Source organism: Oncorhynchus tshawytscha, unplaced genomic scaffold (genome assembly GCF_018296145.1).
Source record: "Oncorhynchus tshawytscha isolate Ot180627B unplaced genomic scaffold, Otsh_v2.0 Un_contig_1152_pilon_pilon, whole genome shotgun sequence".
NCBI classification, from domain to species: domain Eukaryota; kingdom Metazoa; phylum Chordata; class Actinopteri; order Salmoniformes; family Salmonidae; genus Oncorhynchus; species Oncorhynchus tshawytscha.
Window position 1 is genome coordinate 326,593 of NW_024609720.1, and position 16,800 is coordinate 343,392.

The 16,800-nt window shown below is 45.5% G+C and overlaps 2 protein-coding genes across 2 annotated transcripts; both read right to left on the reverse strand.

The window, feature by feature from the left end:
- Positions 1–6,753: 6,753 nt before the first annotated feature.
- LOC121845631 (cell wall integrity and stress response component 4-like) lies at positions 6,754–9,584 on the reverse strand. The gene is made up of 3 exons (XM_042317250.1): positions 9,515–9,584; positions 9,107–9,398; positions 6,754–8,896 (listed from the first exon to the last, which is right to left on the reverse strand). The coding sequence occupies exons 1-3, from the start codon at positions 9,582–9,584 to the stop codon at positions 8,215–8,217; spliced, it is 1,044 nt and encodes a 347-aa protein (XP_042173184.1). The 3' UTR covers positions 6,754–8,214.
- Positions 9,106–15,879, reverse strand: LOC121845632 (receptor-type tyrosine-protein phosphatase O-like; the record flags this gene model as incomplete). Its single annotated transcript, XM_042317251.1, has 4 exons — positions 9,106–9,825; positions 12,050–12,169; positions 12,885–13,020; positions 15,725–15,879. Coding segments are annotated over 3 exons (393 nt in total), but the record flags the coding sequence as incomplete, so codon positions are not given.
- Positions 15,880–16,800: the final 921 nt, after the last annotated feature.

Here is a 16,800-nt window from a genome sequence, read left to right on the forward strand (position 1 = left end):
GTAGAGAATCACCAGTCACATTGAATCACCTTGTAGAGAATCACCAGTCACATTGAATCACCTTGTAGAGAATCACAAGTCACATTGAATCACCTTGTAGAGAATCACCAGTCACATTGAATCACCTTGTAGAGAATCACCAGTCACATTGAATCACCTTGTAGAGAATCACCAGTCACATTGAATCACCTTGTAGAGAATCACCAGTCACATTGAATCACCTTGTAGAGAATCACCAGTCACATTGAATCACCTTGTAGAGAATCACCAGTCACATTGAATCACCTTGTAGAGAATCACCAGTCACATTGAATCACCTTGTAGAGAATCACCAGTCACATTGAATCACCTTGTAGAGAATCACCAGTCACATTGAATCACCTTGTAGAGAATCACAAGTCACATTGAATCACCTTGTAGAGAATCACCAGTCACATTGAATCACCTTGTAGAGAATCACCAGTCACATTGAATCACCTTGTAGAGAATCACCAGTCACATTGAATCACCTTGTAGAGAATCACCAGTCACATTGAATCACCTTGTAGAGAATCACCAGTCACATTGAATCACCTTGTAGAGAATCACAAGTCATGTTGAATCACCTTGTAGAGAATCACCAGTCACATTGAATCACCTTGTAGAGAATCACAAGTCATGTTGAATCACCTTGTAGAGAATCACCAGTCACATTGAATCACCTTGTAGAGAATCACAAGTCATGTTGAATCACCTTGTAGAGAATCACAAGTCATGTTGAATCACCTTGTAGAGAATCACAAGTCATGTTGAATCACCTTGTAGAGAATCACAAGTCATGTATTCACTGCTTTTGACAAGACACACAATCTGTCTGATATTGCAACATTTTATTTTTTCCAACACACACACACATACACACACACATACACACACACACACACACACACACACAGAGACATCCATTAAAACTCTGTGATGATAATCCTAGTAGCAGATCATCCCTCTAATTTAAGTGACACAATGCACAATAATGGCAGCAATGAGAAACAAGCCTGACTGGACTGATGCACACTGAGCAACAGAGAACTGTGAAATGTGTACAGTACCCGACGAGTAACGTCTGTGTTTTGTCTGTCAGTAGCTGTGACAGCCAGTCATATAGTACCCGACGAGTAACGTCTGTGTTTTGTCTGTCAGTAGCTGTGACAGCCAGTCATATAGTACCCGACGAGTAACGTCTGTGTTTTGTCTGTCAGTAGCTGTGGCAGCCAGTCATATAGTACCCGACGAGTAACGTCTGTGTTTTGTCTGTCAGTAGCTGTGACAGCCAGTCATATAGTACCCAACGAGTAACGTCTGTGTTTTGTCTGTCAGTAGCTGTGACAGCCAGTCATATAGTACCCGACGAGTAACGTCTGTGTTTTGTCTGTCAGTAGCTGTGGCAGCCAGTCATATAGTACCCGACGAGTAACGTCTGTGTTTTGTCTGTCAGTAGCTGTGACAGCCAGTCATATACAGTACCCGACGAGTAACGTCTGTGTTTTGTCTGTCAGTAGCTGTGACAGCCAGTCATATAGTACCCGACGAGTAACGTCTGTGTTTTGTCTGTCAGTAGCTGTGACAGCCAGTCATATAGTACCCAACGAGTAACGTCTGTGTTTCCCTCCCTGGTTCCAGCCAGTCATACAGTACCCGACGAGTAACGTCTGTGTTTTGTCTGTCAGTAGCTGTGACAGCCAGTCATATAGTACCCAACGAGTAACGTCTGTGTTTCCCTCCCTGGTTCCAGCCAGTCATACAGTACCCGACGAGTAACGTCTGTGTTTTGTCTGTCAGTAGCTGTGACAGCCAGTCATATAGTACCCCACGAGTAACGTCTGTGTTTTGTCTGTCAGTAGCTGTGACAGCCAGTCATATAGAACCCGACGAGTAACGTCTGTGTTTTGTCTGTCAGTAGCTGTGACAGCCAGTCATATAGTACCCGACGAGTAACGTCTGTGTTTTGTCTGCCAGTAGCTGTGACAGCCAGTCATATAGTACCCGACGAGTAACGTCTGTGTTTTGTCTGTCAGTAGCTGTGACAGCCAGTCATATAGTACCCGACGAGTAACGTCTGTGTTTTGTCTGCCAGTAGCTGTGACGGCCAGTCATATAGTACCCGACGAGTAACGTCTGTGTTTCCCTCCCTGGTTCCAGCCAGTCATATAGTACCCGACGAGTAACGTCTGTGTTTTGTCTGTCAGTAGCTGTGACAGCCAGTCATATAGTACCCGACGAGTAACGTCTGTGTTTTGTCTGTCAGTAGCTGTGACAGCCAGTCATATAGTACCCGACGAGTAACGTCTGTGTTTTGTCTGTCAGTAGCTGTGACAGCCAGTCATATACAGTACCCGACGAGTAACGTCTGTGTTTTGTCTGTCAGTAGCTGTGACAGCCAGTCATATAGTACCCGACAGGTAACGTCTGTGTTTCCCTCCCTGGTTCCAGCCAGTCATATACAGTACCCGACGAGTAACGTCTGTGTTTTGTCTGTCAGTAGCTGTGACAGCCAGTCATATAGTACCCGACGAGTAACGTCTGTGTTTTGTCTGTCAGTAGCTGTGACAGCCAGTCATATAGTACCCGACGAGTAACGTCTGTGTTTTGTCTGTCAGTAGCTGTGACAGCCAGTCATATAGTACCCGACGAGTAACGTCTGTGTTTCCCTCCCTGGTTCCAGCCAGTCATACAGTACCCGACCCTCCACACACTGGCTTTCTGCCTGCATCCCAAATGGCACCCTATTCTCTAGGGCAGTGTTTGCCAACTCCGGTCCTCCAGTACTCCCAACAGCCCAACTCCGGTCCTCCAGTACCTCCAACAGCCCAACTCCAGTCCTCCAGTCCTCCCAACAGTGTTTTCCAACTCCAGTCCTCCCAACAGCCCAACTCCAGTCCCCCAACAGCCCAACTCCAGGCCTCCAGTCCTCCCAACAGTGTTTTCCAACTCCAGTCCTCCAGTACTCACAACAGCCCAACTCCAGTCCTCCAGTACCCCCAACAGCCCAACTCCGGTCCTCCAGTGTCCCCAAAAGTGTTTCCCAACTCCGGATAGAATAACCTCAACTAGGCTCTTCTGGCTCATGTTACGCTCACTGACACACTCCAGTTACACAATGAGTGGGTGGTACATGGAGAAACAGAGTTGTTCCAGAATGAGTACATGGAGAAACAGAGTTGTTCCAGAATGAGTACGTAGTACATGGAGAAACAGAGTTGTTCCAGAATGAGTACATGGAGAAACAGAGTTGTTCCAGAATGAAGTGGGTGGTACATGGAGAAACAGAGTTGTTCCAGAATGAGTACATGGAGAAACAGAGTTGTTCCAGAATGAGTACATGGTGAAACAGAGTTGTTCCAGAATGAGTACATGGAGAAACAGAGTTGTTCCAGAATGAGTACATGGAGAAACAGAGTTGTTCCAGAATGAGTACATGGTGAAACAGAGTTGTTCCAGAATGAGTACATGGAAAAACAGAGTTGTTCCAGAATGAGTACATGGAGAAACAGAGTTGTTCCAGAATGAGTACATGGAGAAACAGAGTTGTTCCAGAATAAATACATGGAGAAACAGAGTTGTTCCAGAATGAGTGGGTGGTACATGGATAAACAGAGTTGTTCCAGAATGAGTACATGGAGAAACACAGTTGTTCCAGAATGAGTACATGGTGAAACAGCGTTGTTCCAGAATGAGTACATGGAAAAACAGAGTTGTTCCCAGAAAATGTTCCAGAATACATGGAGAAACAGAGTTGTTCCAGAATGAGTACATGGAGAAACAGAGTTGTTCCAGAATGAGTACATGGAGAAACAGAGTTGTTCCAGAATGAGTACATGGAGAAACAGAGTTGTTCCAGAATGAGTACATGGAGAAACAGAGTTGTTCCAGAATGAGTACATGGTGAAACAGAGTTGTTCCAGAATGAGTACATGGAAAAACAGAGTTGTTCCAGAATGAGTACATGGAGAAACAGAGTTGTTCCAGAATGAGTACATGGAGAAACAGAGTTGTTCCAGAATAAATACATGGAGAAACAGAGTTGTTCCAGAATGAGTGGGTGGTACATGGATAAACAGAGTTGTTCCAGAATGAGTACATGGAGAAACAGAGTTGTTCCAGAATGAGTACATGGAGAAACAGAGTTGTTCCAGAATGATTACATGGTTCCAGAAACAGAAACAGAGTTGTTCCAGAATGAGTACATGGAGAAACAGAGTTGTTCCAGAATGAGTACATGGAGAAACAGAGTTGTTCCAGAATGAGTACATGGGTACATGGATAAATAAACAGAGTTGTTCCAGAATGAGTACATGGAGAAACAGAGTTGTTCCAGAATGAGTACATGGAGAAACAGAGTTGTTCCAGAATGAGTACATGGAGAAACAGAGTTGTTCCAGAATGAGTACATGGAGAAACATAGTTGTTCCAGAATGAGTACATGGAGAAACAGAGTTGTTCCAGAATGAGTACATGGAGAAACAGAGTTGTTCCAGAATGAGTGGGTGGTACATGGATAAACAGAGTTGTTCCAGAATGAGTACATGGAGAAACAGAGTTGTTCCAGAATGAGTGGGTGGTACATGGATAAACAGAGTTGTTCCAGAATGAGTACATGGAGAAACAGAGTTGTTCCAGAATGAGTACATGGAGAAACAGAGTTGTTCCAGAATGAGTACATGGAGAAACAGAGTTGTTCCAGAATGAGTACATGGAGAAACAGAGTTGTTCCAGAATGAGTACATGGAGAAACAGAGTTGTTCCAGAATGAGTACATGGAGAAACAGAGTTGTTCCAGAATGAGTACATGGAGAAACAGAGTTGTTCCAGAATGAGTACATGGAGAAAAACAGAGTTGTTCCAGAAAAGTACATGGAGAAACACAGTTGTTCCAGAATGAGTACATGGAGAAACAGAGTTGTTCCAGAATGAGTACATGGAGAAACAGAGTTGTTCCAGAATGAGTACATGGAGAAACAGAGTTGTTCCAGAATGAGTACATGGAGAAACAGAGTTGTTCCAGAATGAGTACATGGAGAAACAGAGTTGTTCCAGAATGAGTACATGGAGAAACAGAGTTGTTCCAGAATGAGTACATGGAGAAACAGAGTTGTTCCAGAATGAGTACATGGAGAAACAGAGTTGTTCCAGAATGAGTGGGTGGTACATGGATAAACAGAGTTATTCCAGAATGAGTACATGGAGAAACAGAGTTGTTCCAGAATGAGTACATGGAGAAACAGAGTTGTTCCAGAATGAGTACATGGAGAAACAGAGTTGTTCCAGAATGAGTACATGGAGAAACAGAGTTGTTCCAGAATGAGTGGGTGGTACATGGATAAACAGAGTTGTTCCAGAATGAGTACATGGAGAAACAGAGTTGTTCCAGAATGAGTACATGGAGAAACAGAGTTGTTCCAGAATGAGTACATGGAGAAACAGAGTTGTTCCAGAATGAGTACATGGAGAAACACAGTTGTTCCAGAATGAGTACATGGAGAAACACAGTTGTTCCAGAATGAGTACATGGAGAAACAGAGTTGTTCCAGAATGAGTGGGTGGTACATGGATAAACAGAGTTGTTCCAGAATGAGTACATGGATAAACAGAGTTGTTCCAGAATGAGTGGGTAGTACATGGATAAACAGAGTTGTTCCAGAATGAGTACATGGAGAAACAGAGTTGTTCCAGAATGAGTACATGGAGAAACAGAGTTGTTCCAGAATGAGTACATGGAGAAACAGAGTTGTTCCAGAATGAGTACATGGAGAAACAGAGTTGTTCCAGAATGAGTACATGGAGAAACAGAGTTGTTCCAGAATGAGTACATGGAGAAACAGAGTTGTTCCAGAATGAGTACATGGGTTGAGTACATGGAGAAACAGAGTTGTTCCAGAATGAGTACATGGAGAAACAGAGTTGTTCCAGAATGAGTACATGGAGAAACAGAGTTGTTCCAGAATGAGTACATGGAGAAACAGAGTTGTTCCAGAATGAGTACATGGAGAAACAGAGTTGTTCCAGAATGAGTACATGGAGAAACAGAGTTGTTCCAGAATGAGTACTTGGAGAAACAGAAACAGAGTTGTTCCAGAATGAGTACATGGAGAAACAGAGTTGTTCCAGAATGAGTACATGGAGAAACACAGTTGTTCCAGAATGAGTACATGGAGAAACAGAGTTGTTCCAGAATGAGTATATGGAGGAACAGAGTTGTTCCAGAATGAGTACATGGAGAAACAGAGTTGTTCCAGAATGAGTACATGGAGAAACAGAGTTGTTCCAGAATGAGTATATGGAGAAACAGAGTTGTTCCAGAATGAGTACATGGAGAAACAGAGTTGTTCCAGAATGAGTACATGGAGAAACAGACTTGTTCCAGAATGAGTATATGGAGAAACAAAGTTGTTCCAGAATGAGTACATGGAGAAACAGAGTTGTTCCAGAATGAGTACATGGAGAAACAGAGTTGTTCCAGAATGAGTGGGTAGTACATGGATAAACAGAGTTGTTCCAGAATGAGTACATGGAGAAACAGAGTTGTTCCAGAATGAGTGGGTGGTACATGGAGAAACAGAGTTGTTCCAGAATGAGTACATGGAGAAACAACAGAGTTGTTCCAGAATGAGTACATGGAGAAACAGAGTTGTTCCAGAATGAGTACATGGAGTAACAGAGTTGTTCCAGAATGAGTGGGTAGTACATGGAGAAACAGAGTTGTTCGAAAATGAGTACATGGAGAAACAGAGTTGTTCCAGAATGAGTGGGTAGTACATGGAGAAACAGAGTAGTTCCTGTCATCAGGAATATATATACAGTCTGTCAGATGGAGAAACAGAGTAGTTCCTGTCATCAGGAATATATATACAGTGTGTCAGATGGAGAAACAGAGTAGTTCCTGTCATCAGGAATATATATACAGTCTGTCAGATGGAGAATTGCGGTAATAGAAGCCCTGTCATGTAACTAGTGACACACATTTCTGATAACTTTCACAAAAGCTTTTCCAGAAATCCTGTTGGGAGGATTTCCGGATTTCCTCCTAATTCCCTCCTGATTCCGGCAATCTTCCAACCGGGATTTCTGGAAAAGCTGTGACTTTTGGAACTATAAACCCATGTAATTTAACCTATGTAATGTAAGGTCAATATGAGGTCAGGGTGGTTGACCCTTCACCTCTGTAAACACTTGGTGCTCCTCTAACTAAGGAGTGGTCAGACAGACGGCTGGACAGAGACAGATGAGCTGGAGACGGACGGATGGACAGAGACAGATGAGCTGGACAGAGACAGATGAGCTGGAGACGGAAGGCCAGTACAGTAGCCCTAACTCTTAACTAACTCTTAACTCAGTAGCTGCTGCACCAACAATCAAGATCATGTAATGATCCCTTTTTTAGTAAACAGTCAACTGTTCGATAATGTACCTCAATAATAATGTACCTTGATAATGCTGAGCCAGAGTGAGGATTTGATATTTTTCCAGTTATTCCCTTTCCTTACTGTCCAGAGGTCCCATATAGATGGAGGTAAACTGGACTTCACCCCTCTCCCTGTGACATCAGAACTGTGCTGTCTGTAGGTCTGATGTCATCACCAGGAGACACAGGAAGTGCCTAATCTGATATGCACATTTACAACATGCACCGTTCATGTCTCAACACTCAATTGCAACTAATGCAATTATATACCCTGGTAAACAAATGACAGTTTAGAACCTCCCCATCTTGTTGTTTCAGTAAAGAGGTTTAAATGACAGTTAAAAACCTCCCCATCTTCTAGAAGACATCCCTCTAGTTTCAGTAAAGAGATTTAAATGGCAGTTTAAAACCTCCCCATCTTGTGGTTTCAGTAAAGAGGTTTAAATGACAGTTAAAACCTCCCCATTTCTATACCAGACAAGGTGTGTTATGTCTCCACAGTACAGTAGGCAGCAGCATCATCAGTCTCAGGGCAGTGTGATGTGGACCAGACAGAAACACTGTAGTCTCTCTCTCCTCTCAGCTCTCCTCTCCTGTCATCAAATGGCCACAGCCAATCCAAGGTCTCAGGGCAAGCACAACAATAGATCCACAGTCTAAACTGGCATTCCACAGTTTCTAGCTAATAGACCCACAGTCTCTAGATTAGAACAGTCTCTAGCCAATAGAAACACAGTATTTAGCTTCTAAACTGATATTCCACAACCCATGTCTTGTCATGGTACTGTGATGTTGACAAGCTGGCAGTCGGCTGAAACGATACAGGCCTTTCCTCCAAGAGCAATCTGTCTGTAACAGGCCTTTCCCCCAAGAGCAATCTGTCTGTAACAGGCCTTTCCCCCAAGAGCAATCTGTCTGTAACAGGCCTTTCCCCCAAGAGCAATCTGTCTGTAACAGGCCTTTCCCCCAAGAGCAATCTGTCTGTAACAGGCCTTTCCCCCAAGAGCAATCTGTCTGTAACAGGCCTTTCCTCCAAGAGCAATCTGTCTGTAACAGGCCTTTCCCCCAAGAGCAATCTGTCTGTAACAGGCCTTTCCCCCAAGAGCAATCTGTCTGTAACAGGCCTTTCCCCCAAGAGCAACCTGTCTGTAACAGGCCTTTCCTCCAAGAGCAATCTGTCTGTAACAGGCCTTTCCTCCAGTGTCTCCGTCCAGGATGGCAGTGTAAAGTAGAGATTGAAAGTTTGTTGCAGCTGGAGACGGTGTCTGATATGTGAACCTTGTTGCAGTTGGAGACGGTGTCTGAGATGTGAACCTTGTTGCAGCTGGAGACGGTGTCTGAGATGTGAACCTTGTTGCAGTTGGAGACGGTGTCTGATATGTGAACCTTGTTGCAGTTGGAGACGGTGTCTGAGATGTGAACCTTGTTGCAGTTGGAGACGGTGTCTGAGATGTGAACCTTGTTGCAGTTGGAGACGGTGTCTGAGATGTGAAGTTTGTTGCAGCTGGAGACGGTGTCTGAGATGTGAACCTTGTTGCAGTTGGAGATGGTGTCTGATATGTGAACCTTGTTGCAGTTGGAGACGGTGTCTGATATGTGAACCTTGTTGCAGCTGGAGACGGTGTCTGAGATGTGAACCTTGTTGGAGACGGTGTCTGATATGTGAACCTTGTTGCAGTTGGAGACGGTGTCTGATATGTGAACCTTGTTGCAGTTGGAGACGGTGTCTGATATGTGAACCTTGTTGCAGTTGGAGACGGTGTCTGAGATGTGAAGTTTGCTGCAGCTGGAGACGGTGTCTGAGATGTGAACCTTGTTGCAGTTGGAGACGGTGTCTGAGATGTGAACCTTGTTGCAGTTGGAGACGGTGTCTGAGTTGTGAACCTTGTTGCAGTTGGAGACGGTGTCTGAGATGTGAACCTTGTTGCCGTTGGAGACGGTGTCTGAGATGTGAACCACTCTCATTTCAGTTCAGTTCCACTAAGTTGCTGTGTGAAAGATGGGTCCACACTCCCTCTAAACAAGGTTTATAAGAGACGTGTCATCACATCAGAGGGGTCATGCTGCTGTCCCAACCAGCCTGGTTCCTGATGTCTCGGTCAGTTGTGTTGTAGTTCTGCTGAAGGTTGAAGAGGAGAAACAACATCAAGCTTCATAGGGCCAGAACTCCTGGTCAGTCTGAGTCAGTGAACGAGCCTCCTTCAGACCCCTGTTCAATCCCACACAACTAACACCAATTAAAACTCCAATCCATCTTCATCTTGTTCTCCTTGTGTGGTTGTCAGATCAGTCAAACATTCTGTGTTCATTTGTTTTGTATCGATGATGAAACGTGTCTCGGTAGAGAACGGATGCCTGAAGCACGAGAGTCTGAGTGATGTCACGGCCTGCAACAGGAAGAACAGGGTTAGTATAGAACTGCTAGTGTAGGGACCTGCTCAGATATAGTCTATCCTTCTGATGACAGAGAGGTGATTCAGAGGGGTTAGTATAGAACTGCTAGTGTAGGGACCTGCTCAGATATAGTCTCTCCATCTAATGACAGAGAGGTGATTCAGAGGGGTTAGTATAGAACTGCTAGTGTAGGGACCTGCTCAGATATAGTCTCTCCTTCTGATGACAGAGAGGTGATTCAGAGGGGTTAGTATAGAACTGCTAGTGTAGGGACCTGCTCAGATATAGTCTCTCCATCTAATGACAGAGAGGTGATTCAGAGGGGTTAGTATAGAACTGCTAGTGTAGGGACCTGCTCAGATATAGTCTCTCCTTCTGATGACAGAGAGGTGATTCAGAGGGGTTAGTATAGAACTGCTAGTGTAGGGACCTGCTCAGATATAGTCTCTCCATCTAATGACAGAGAGGTGATTCAGAGGGGTTAGTGTAGAACTGCTAGTGTAGGGACCTGCTCAGATAGTCTCTCCTTCTGATGACAGAGAGGTGATTCAGAGGGGTTAGTATAGAACTGCTAGTGTAGGGACCTGCTCAGATATAGTCTCTCCTTCTGATGACAGAAAGGTGATTCAGAGAAGATGGCTGAAGATTCAGAGGGGTCGCTGTGGATTCAGAGAGGATGGCTGTGGATTTAGAGAGGGTGGCTATAGATTCAGAGGGGTGGCTATAGGTTCAGAGGGGTGTCTATAGATTCAGAGGGGTGGCTATAGGTTCAGAGGGGTGGCTATAGGTTCAGAGGGGTGGCTATACATTCAGAGGGGTGGCTATAGATTCAGAGGGGTGGCTATAGATTCAGAGGGGTGGCTATAGATTCAGAGGGGTGGCTATAGATTCAGAGGGGGGGGTGGCTATAGGTTCAGAGGGGTGGCTATAGATTCAGAGGGGTGGCTATAGGTTCAGAGGGGTGTCTATAGGTTCAGAGGGGTGTCTATAGGTTCAGAGGGGTGGCTATAGGTTCAGAGGGGTGGCTATAGGTTCAGAGGGGTGTCTATAGATTCAGAGGGGTGTCTATAGATTCAGAGGGGTGCCTATAGATTAAGAGGGGTGCCTATAGATTCAGAGGGGTGCCTATAGATTCAGAGGGGTGTCTATAGATTCAGAGGGGTGGCTATAGATTCAGAGGGGTGGCTATAGATTCAGAGGGGTGGCTATAGATTCAGAGGGGTGGCTATAGATTCAGAGGGGTGGCTATAGATTCAGAGGGGTGGCTATAGATTCAGAGGGGTGGCTATAGATTCAGAGGGGTGGCTATAGATTCAGAGGGGTGGCTATAGATTCAGAGGGGTGGCTATAGATTCAGAGGGGTGGCTATAGATTCAGAGGGGTGTCTATAGATTCAGAGGGGTGGCTATAGATTCAGAGGGGTGGCTATAGATTCAGAGGGGTGGCTATAGATTCAGAGGGGTGGCTATAGATTCAGAGGGGTGGCTATAGATTCAGAGGGGTGGCTATAGATTCACAGGGTGTCTACAGATTCAGAGGGGTGGCTATAGATTCAGAGGGGTGGCTATAGATTCAGAGGGGTGGCTATAGATTCAGAGGGGTGGCTATAGGTTCAGAGGGGTGGCTATAGATTCAGAGGGGTGGCTATAGGTTCAGAGGGGTGTCTATAGGTTCAGAGGGGTGTCTATAGGTTCAGAGGGGTGGCTATAGGTTCAGAGGGGTGGCTATAGGTTCAGAGGGGTGTCTATAGATTCAGAGGGGTGTCTATAGATTCAGAGGGGTGCCTATAGATTAAGAGGGGTGCCTATAGATTCAGAGGGGTGCCTATAGATTCAGAGGGGTGTCTATAGATTCAGAGGGGTGGCTATAGATTCAGAGGGGTGGCTATAGATTCAGAGGGGTGGCTATAGATTCAGAGGGGTGGCTATAGATTCAGAGGGGTGGCTATAGATTCAGAGGGGTGGCTATAGATTCAGAGGGGTGGCTATAGATTCAGAGGGGTGGCTATAGATTCAGAGGGGTGGCTATAGATTCAGAGGGGTGGCTATAGATTCAGTGGGGTGTCTATAGATTCAGAGGGGTGGCTATAGATTCAGAGGGGTGGCTATAGGTTCAGAGGGGTGGCTATAGATTCAGAGGGGTGGCTATAGATTCAGAGGGGTGGCTATAGATTCAGAGGGGTGGCTATAGATTCACAGGGTGTCTACAGATTCTTACGTTGTGCAGGAGGCGTCACTAGGACTTGCTGATGTTCTCGTAGATGACATCACTGCTGATGGACTGTGTCTTCTTCTTCCACATCAGCAGAACACACTGGTGGATGAACACATACTGCTCCTACAGGAAGTGACGTCATACAGGAAGAATGTCAACAGAAGAATGTTTTAGTGACAGTGCATAAGTATGTCTGAAATGGCACCCTATTCCCCATATAGTGCCCTAGTTCAGACCAGAGCCCTATTCCCCATATAGTGCCCTAGTTCAGACCAGAGCCCTATTCCCCATATAGTGCCCTAGTTCAGACCAGAGCCCTATTCCCCATATAGTGCCCTAGTTCAGAACAGAGCCCTATTCCCCACATAGTGCCCTAGTTCTGACCAGAGCCCTTTTCCCCACATAGTGCCCTAGTTCTGACCAGAGCCCTATTCCCCATATAGTGCCCTAGTTCTGACCAGAGCCCTATTCCCCATATAGTGCCCTAGTTCTGACCAGAGCCCTATTCCCCATATAGTGCCCTAGTTCAGACCAGAGCCCTATTCCCCATATAGTGCCCTAGTTCTGACCAGAGCCCTATTCCCCACATAGTGCCCTAGTTCAGACCAGAGCCCTATTCCCCACTTAGTGCCCTAGTTCAGACCAGAGACCAGATGGGGCCCTACAGTACCTCGGTCTGAGGGGAAAGGAGACAGTCTGACCAGAGACCAGATGGGGCCCTACAGTACCTCGGTCTGAGGGGAAAGGAGACAGAGTCTAACCTCTGTCTGGACCATGGAGAGTCGATGAGACCTCATCTCAGATCCTAACCCTAAACCCCACTGGGGCTGTCTCTTACCTCTGTCTGGACCATGGAGAGTCGATGAGACCTCATCTCAGACACCATACCCAGGATGTCAGTATACTCATGTTCCCTGATGTGCTGCATCAGTCGGTCCAGAGCGATGAAGGTCCCTGTCCGGCCCACACCAGCACTGTGGAGAAAATACAACATCCTGTTAGTGGAGAGACACCAGCACTGTGGAGAAAATACAACATCCTGTTAGTGGAGAGACACCAGCACCGTGGAGACAACACAACATCCTGTTAGTGGAGAGACACCAGCACTGTGGAGAAAATACAACATCCTGTTAGTGGAGAGACACCAGCACTGTGGAGAAAATACAACATCCTGTTAGTGGAGAGACACCAGCACTGTGGAGACAATACAACATCCTGTTAGTGGAGAGACACCAGCACTGTGGAGAAAATACAACATCCTGTTAGTGGAGAGACACCAGCACTGTGGAGACAACACAACATCCTGTAAGTGGAGAGACACAACATCCTGTTAGTGGAGAGACACAACATCCTGTTAGTGGAGAGACACAACATCCTGTTAGTGGAGAGACACAACATCCTGTTAGTGGAGAGACACCAGCACTGTGGAGACAACACAACATCCTGTTAGTGGAGAGACACTACATCCTGTTAGTGGAGACACCAGCGCTGTGGAGACAACACAACATCATGTTAGTGGAGAGACACAACATCATGTTAGTGGAGAGACACAACATCCTGTTAGTGGAGAGACACAACATCATGTTAGTGGAGACAACACAACATCCTGTTAGTGGAGAGACACCAGCACTGTGGAGACAACACAACATCCTGTTAGTGGAGAGACACAACATCATGTTAGTGGAGAGACACAACATCCTGTTAGTGGAGAGACACAACATCATGTTAGTGGAGACAACACAACATCCTGTTAGTGGAGAGACACCAGCACTGTGGAGACAACACAACATCCTGTTAGTGGAGAGACACAACATCCTGTTAGTGGAGAGACACCAGCACTGTGGAGACAACACAACATCATGTTAGTGGAGAGACACAACATCCTGTTAGTGGAGAGACACAACATCATGTTAGTGGAGACAACACAACATCCTTTTAGTGGAGAGACACAACATCCTGTTAGTGGAGAGACACAACATCCTGTTAGTGGAGAGACACAACATCCTGTTAGTGGAGAGACACAACATCATGTTAGTGGAGAGACACAACATCCTGTTAGTGGAGAGACACAACATCATGTTAGTGGAGAGACACAACATCCTGTTAGTGGAGAGACACAACATCCTGTTAGTGGAGAGACACAACATCCTGTTAGTGGAGAGACACCAGCACTGTGGAGACAACACAACATCCTGTTAGTGGAGAGACACTACATCCTGTTAGTGGAGACACCAGCGCTGTGGAGACAACACAACATCATGTTAGTGGAGAGACACAACATCCTGTTAGTGGAGAGACACAACATCATGTTAGTGGAGACAACACAACATCCTGTTAGTGGAGAGACACCAGCACTGTGGAGACAACACAACATCCTGTTAGTGGAGAGACACAACATCATGTTAGTGGAGAGACACAACATCCTGTTAGTGGAGAGACACAACATTATGTTAGTGGAGACAACACAACATCCTGTTAGTGGAGAGACACCAGCACTGTGGAGACAACACAACATCCTGTTAGTGGAGAGACACCAGCACTGTGGAGACAACACAACATCATGTTAGTGGAGAGACACAACATCCTGTTAGTGGAGAGACACAACATCATGTTAGTGGAGACAACACAACATCCTTTTAGTGGAGAGACACAACATCCTGTTAGTGGAGAGACACAACATCCTGTTAGTGGAGAGACACAACATCCTGTTAGTGGAGAGACACAACATCATGTTAGTGGAGAGACACAACATCCTGTTAGTGGAGAGACACAACATCATGTTAGTGGAGAGACACAACATCCTGTTAGTGGAGAGACACAACATCCTCTTAGTGGAGAGACACAACATCCTGTTAGTGGAGAGACACCAGCACTGTGGAGAAAATGCAACATCCTGTTAGTGGAGAGACACCAGCACTGTGGAGAGACACGGCACTGTAGAGCTGTCAACTCATTAATAACCTCTGATAACCGTCTGACATCTCACTATGGTTTGAGTGGCTCAGTTGCCTCTGCACTGATTGGAAAGGACTTGACAGCTGAAGACAACATGGTTGACTCTCATCAGTGCAGTGAAAGAGTGTTCTGTAGAGAAACGTTTGTTCCTAGGAAACTGTTTATAGTTTAAAAGGCCTGGTTTCTCAATTCTTTACAAGTGACAATCTGCTCAAAGTAAACAGAGTTGATTTGTTAATTGTTAGTTACCTTGTGGATTCCTACTTGTGTGGACTGGAAGTTTGGTCTGAAGGCTGTTTCTCTAAGGCCTACTGGCTTCCATTTGGGTTTGGTCTGAAGGTTGTTTCTCTAAGGACTACTGGCTTCCATTTGGGTTTCATATGTGGACTGGAAGTTTGGTCTGAAGGTTGTTTCTCTAAGGCCTACTGGCTTCCATTTGGGTTTCATATGTGGACTGGAAGTTTGGTCTGAAGGTTGTTTCTCTAAGAACTACTGGCTTCCATTTGGGTTTCATATGTGGACTGGAAGTTTGGTCTGAAGGTTGTTTCTCTAAGAACTACTGGCTTCCATTTGGGTTTCATATGTGGACTGGAAGTTTGGTCTGAAGGTTGTTTCTCTAAGGCCTACTGGCTTCCATTTGGGAGCTCTCAGACAACTCTGTCTGAGTAACATGTCCCTGACAGCATGGCCCCTGTGGTTGAGCCTGGTAGACCCTGTACGTACCTGCAGTGAACCACAATGGGTTCTTTGGTGCGGTTGGCCTGCTGGCGGACGATGTGTACGAACTGCAGGATGCTATCAATGGCATTGACCGTGGGGACACCGTGGTCCGGCCAGGACGTGTAGTTGAGATGGAGGACATCCTGAGACTCGTCAGCCTGCAGGGGGAGACACCACGGAAAGACAGACAGTTAGACAAGGCTGATGGATCAGCATACATCAGATCTCTCCATCCGGGTCTAGCTAGCAGCAGGGCACCTCCTCCACCTCCACCTCCTAAAAAGGGGGAGAATTGCAAGCCGAAGAACACCACCCCAACCGTGAAGTACGGGGGTGGCAGCATCATGTTGTGGGGGTGCTTTGCTGCAGGAGGGGCTGGTGCACTTCACAAAATAGATGGCATCATGAGGCAGGGAAATTATGTGGATATGTTGAAGTAACATCTCAAAACATCAGTCAGGAAGTTAAAGCTTGGTCACAATTGGGTCTTCCAAATGGACAATGACCCCAAGCATACCTCCAAAGTTGTGGAAAAATGGCTTAAGGACAACAAAGGCAAGGTATTGGAGTGGCCATCACAAAGCCCTCACCTCAATCCTATAGAAAAGGTGTGGGCAGAACTGAAAAAGCGTGTGTGAGCAAGGAGGCCTACAAACCTGACTCAGTTACACCAGCTCTGTCAGGAGGAATGGGCCATAATTCACCCAACTTATTGTGGGAAGCTTGTGGAAGTCTACCCGACACGTTTGACCCAAGTTAAACAATTTAAAGGTAATGCTTCCAAATACTAATTGAGTGTATGTAAACTTCTGACCCACTGGGAATGTGATGAAAGAAATAAAAGCTGAAATAAATCATTCTCTCTACTATTATTCTGACATTTCACATTCTTAAAATAAAGTGGTGATCCTAACTGAGCTAAAACAGGGAATTTTAACTAGGATTAAATGTCAGGAATTGTGAAAAACTGAGTTTAAATGTCTTTGGCTCAGGTGTATGTAAACCTCCCACTTCAACTGTATGTGCTGGTTAGGCTCTACACCCCTTTAAAGCAGATTCATGTGCTTTATTTTAAGATG

Coding starts and splice junctions, on each gene's coding strand:
- LOC121845631 (XM_042317250.1), bottom strand. CDS start 9,584: ATGTTGTTTCTCCTCTTCAACCTTCAGCAGAACTACAACACAACTGAC. Junction 9,399..9,514: donor AGACATCAGGAACCAGGCTG/GTTGGGACAGCA, acceptor AACTGAAATGAG/AGTGGTTCACATCTCAGACA. Junction 8,897..9,106: donor CCGTCTCCAACTGCAACAAG/GTTCACATATCA, acceptor AACTGCAACAAG/GTTCACATCTCAGACACCGT.